We start from the raw sequence: 3472 nt of genomic DNA, 5'->3' as shown, positions 1-3472 counted from the left end.
CATTGGTCTCATGGTGAAATCCCTGAGCGGTTTCCTTCCTCTCCGGCAACTGAGTTAGGAAGGATACCTGTATCTTTGTAGTGACTGGGTGTATTGATACACCATCCAATGTGTAATTACTAAGTTCACCAGGCTCAAAGCAATATTCAATGTCTGCTTTTTAAATGTTTACCCATCTATCAATAGGTGCCCTTCTTTACGAGGCATTGGAAAACCTCCCTGGTCTTTGTTGATGAATCTGTGTTTGAAATTCACTTCTCCACTGAGGGACCTTACAGATAATTGTATGTGTGGGGTTACAGAGGTGGGGTAGTCACTCAGAAATCATGTTAATCCCTGTTATTGCACACAGAGTGAGTCCATGCAATTTATTATGTGACTTCTTAAGCACATTTTACTCCTGAACTTATTTAGGCTTGTCATAACAAAGAGGTTGAATAGTTTTCATTTTTTATAAATTTCTAAAATGTTGTACAAGCAAAATTCCACTTTGACATTATGGGATATTGTGTGTATATATCAGCGTCACAGAATCTCAGTTGTATCCATTTTAAATTCTTTCTGAAGGCACTGTAACTATAAGAAAATCTTAGATGTGTCAAATAAATGATATCCATCTCAGGGCTCCATCTCAGGGCTCCATCTCAGAGCTCCATCTCAGGGCTCCATCTCAGGGCTCTATCTCAGGGCTCCATCTCAGAGCTCCATCTCAGGGCTCCATCTCAGGGCTCTATCTCAGGGCTCCATCTCAGAGCTCCATCTCAGAGCTCCATCTCAGAGCTCCATCTCAGAGCTCCATCTCAGAGCTCCATCTCAGGGCTCCATCTCAGAGCTCCAGCTCAGGGCTCCATCTTAGGGCCCCAGCTCAGGGCTCCATCTCAGGGCTCCATCTCAGGGCTCCATCTCAGAGCTCCAGCTCAGGGCTCCATCTCAGAGCTCCAGCTCAGGGCTCCATCTCAGGGCTCCATCTCAGAGCTCCAGCTCAGGGCCCCAGCTCAGGGCTCCATCTCAGGGCTCCATCTCAGGGCTCCATCTCAGAGCTCCAGCTCAGGGCTCCATCTTAGGGCCCCAGCTCAGGGCTCCATCTCAGAGCTCCAGCTCAGGGCTCCATCTTAGGGCCCCAGCTCAGGGCTCCATCTCAGAGCTCCAGCTCAGGGCTCCAGCTCAGGGCTCCATCTCAGAGCTCCATCTCAGAGCTCCATCTCAGGGCTCCATCTCAGAGCTCCATCTCAGAGCTCCATCTCAGGGCTCCATCTCAGAGCTCCAGCTCAGGGCTCCATCTTAGGGCCCCAGCTCAGGGCTCCATCTCAGAGCTCCATCTTAGGGCTCCAGCTCAGGGCTCCATCTTAGGGCTCCATCTCAGGGCCCCAGCTCAGGGCTCCATCTCAGAGCTCCAGCTATGCATTTGGTTGTGAAGATCAAACTTCTTGGTTACAGCAGACATTCCATCCCCTCTTGGATCAAGATCCCTGTTGCCTAAATTGTTTTCTTTGTCAAAAAAGAAAAAAAGAAATAGCGCCCCCTTCTGTGCACATTCAGTAATACCATATACCCCGGTATGGTACAGTAACGGTATGACGGTATGAAAATCTGCATACCACCCAACCATATTGAGGAGCTGTGTTGAGTACTGGAGTGAGTCAGTCCTCTTAGTGCAGCTCAAACCACATTATTTCACTATAGTCTTATGTTGTACGGCTGCTTGGTTTTCCATTCAACTTGCCTCCTAAACTTAGCCTGGTTGAACCAGACTGAAAGCTGTGCTCACCGTGCTTTAGCCAGGCTATCTGAAGATGTCTGTGGAAATCACATACTGTTGTGTACAGTACTCTTTAGTCTTGTCAGACTGTTAGTGAAATCACATACTGTTGTGTACAGTACTCTTTAGTCTTGTCAGACTGTTAGTGAAATCACATAATGTTGTGTACAGTACTCTTTAGTCTTGTCAGACTGTTAGTGAAATCACATACTGTTGTGTACAGTACTCTTTAGTCTTGTCAGACTGTTAGTGAAAAATGAAGTTAGCAAATCAAATCAACATTTTCTTCTGGGTTCCAATATTTTCTTGTCTTTAATCTTGTCCTGTTGTTAACTTTTAGTTTATATAGGCTCTTTGTTCCAGACGTGTCTGTTGTTAACCTTTAGTTCATAGAGGCTCTTTGTTCCAGATGTGTCTGTTGTTAACCTTTAGTTTATATAGGCTCTTTGTTCCAGACGTGTCTGTTGTTAACCTTTAGTTCATAGAGGCTCTTTGTTCCAGACGTGTCTGTTGTTAACCTTTAGTTCATAGAGGCTCTTTGTTCCAGACGTGTCTGTTGTTAACCTTTAGTTCATATAGGCTCTTTGTTCCAGACGTGTCTGTTGTTAACCTTTAGTTCATATAGGCTCTTTGTTCCAGACGTGTCTGTTGTTAACCTCTAGTTCATATAGGCTCTTTGTTCCAGACGTGTCTGTTGTTAACCTCTAGTTCATATAGGCTCTTTGTTCCAGACGTGTCTGTTGTTAACCTTTAGTTCATATAGGCTCTTTGTTCCAGACGTGTCTGTTGTTAACCTTTAGTTCATATAGGCTCTTTGTTCCAGACGTGTCTGTTGTTGACGTTTAGTTCATATAGGCTCTTTGTTCCAGACGTGTCTGTTGTTAACCTTTAGTTCATATAGACTCTTTGTTCCAGACGTGTCTGTTGTTAACCTTTAGTTCATATAGGCTCTTTGTTCCAGACGTGTCTGTTTTCTCCCTCCGCTACGGTAGTCATGCATCTTGGAAACATATACAGTTTGCACTAAGGTCTTAAGATGTAACCGTTTTATAAAAGAGACAGTGATACAGAACCCAGATCTTAATGCTGCCTGTGTGTGTGTGTGAGAATCTACAGCATAACAGATGTGTGTGTGATCGTATAAACAACGCGGTAGGAACTTAAGACTAGAGATTCCTAGTACAATGACTCTAAATGCAAAGTCGTTTATCTTTCAGGTTTGTGTCATGATATGTTGGATTTAAGAGGTTTTTGAGGAAAAACATTTATCTCTTCTCTTCCCTCAGGGAAAACGGAGAGAGGATCCTACTCCTATGGAAGAGACTCCAACTTACACGGGTGTCATCAGGTAAATTAAATATATTCATTACTGCAAATACCACACTGCGCTGTTATTGGCCGCAAAAAAACACCACACTATATTTTGGGATATGCATGAAGAATGTAGGTATTATTTTAGGGGTTGAGTATTTAAGTTAATTTGAGCATTTTTAAATACCCTGCAACTGCTCAGAGTGAGTAAACACAGCTTTTTAACTTCGTAATTCCTAAGATATTTCACCTGGGATTCTGGTACTGCTCTTAGGGCTGGAGTCCCGCCCCCTCTCTCTCTCTCTCTCTCTCTCTCTCTCTCTCTCTCTCTCTCTCTCCTCTCTCTCTCTCTCTCTCTCTCTCTCGCTCTCTCTCCCTATCTCTCGCCCACTCTCTCTCTCT

At 44.2% G+C, this 3472-nt stretch overlaps 1 protein-coding gene across 1 annotated transcript in view; it reads left to right on the top strand.

Moving 5' to 3' along the window:
• Positions 1–3015: 3015 nt before the first annotated feature.
• Positions 3016–3472, top strand: part of LOC116360830 (transcription factor 4-like) — a gene marked incomplete at its 5' end in the record, with an annotated part of 20906 nt that continues 20449 nt past the window's right edge. The window contains one exon of the mRNA XM_031815722.1: positions 3016–3107. Coding sequence (XP_031671582.1) covers positions 3016–3107 — 92 coding nt within the window. The remainder of the gene's footprint in view (positions 3108–3472) is intronic.

Source organism: Oncorhynchus kisutch, unplaced genomic scaffold (assembly GCF_002021735.2).
Source record: "Oncorhynchus kisutch isolate 150728-3 unplaced genomic scaffold, Okis_V2 scaffold508, whole genome shotgun sequence".
NCBI classification, from domain to species: Eukaryota; Metazoa; Chordata; class Actinopteri; order Salmoniformes; family Salmonidae; genus Oncorhynchus; species Oncorhynchus kisutch.
Note: the sequence above shows the minus strand (reverse complement) of the source record. Positions and strands in the feature narration are given on the sequence as shown.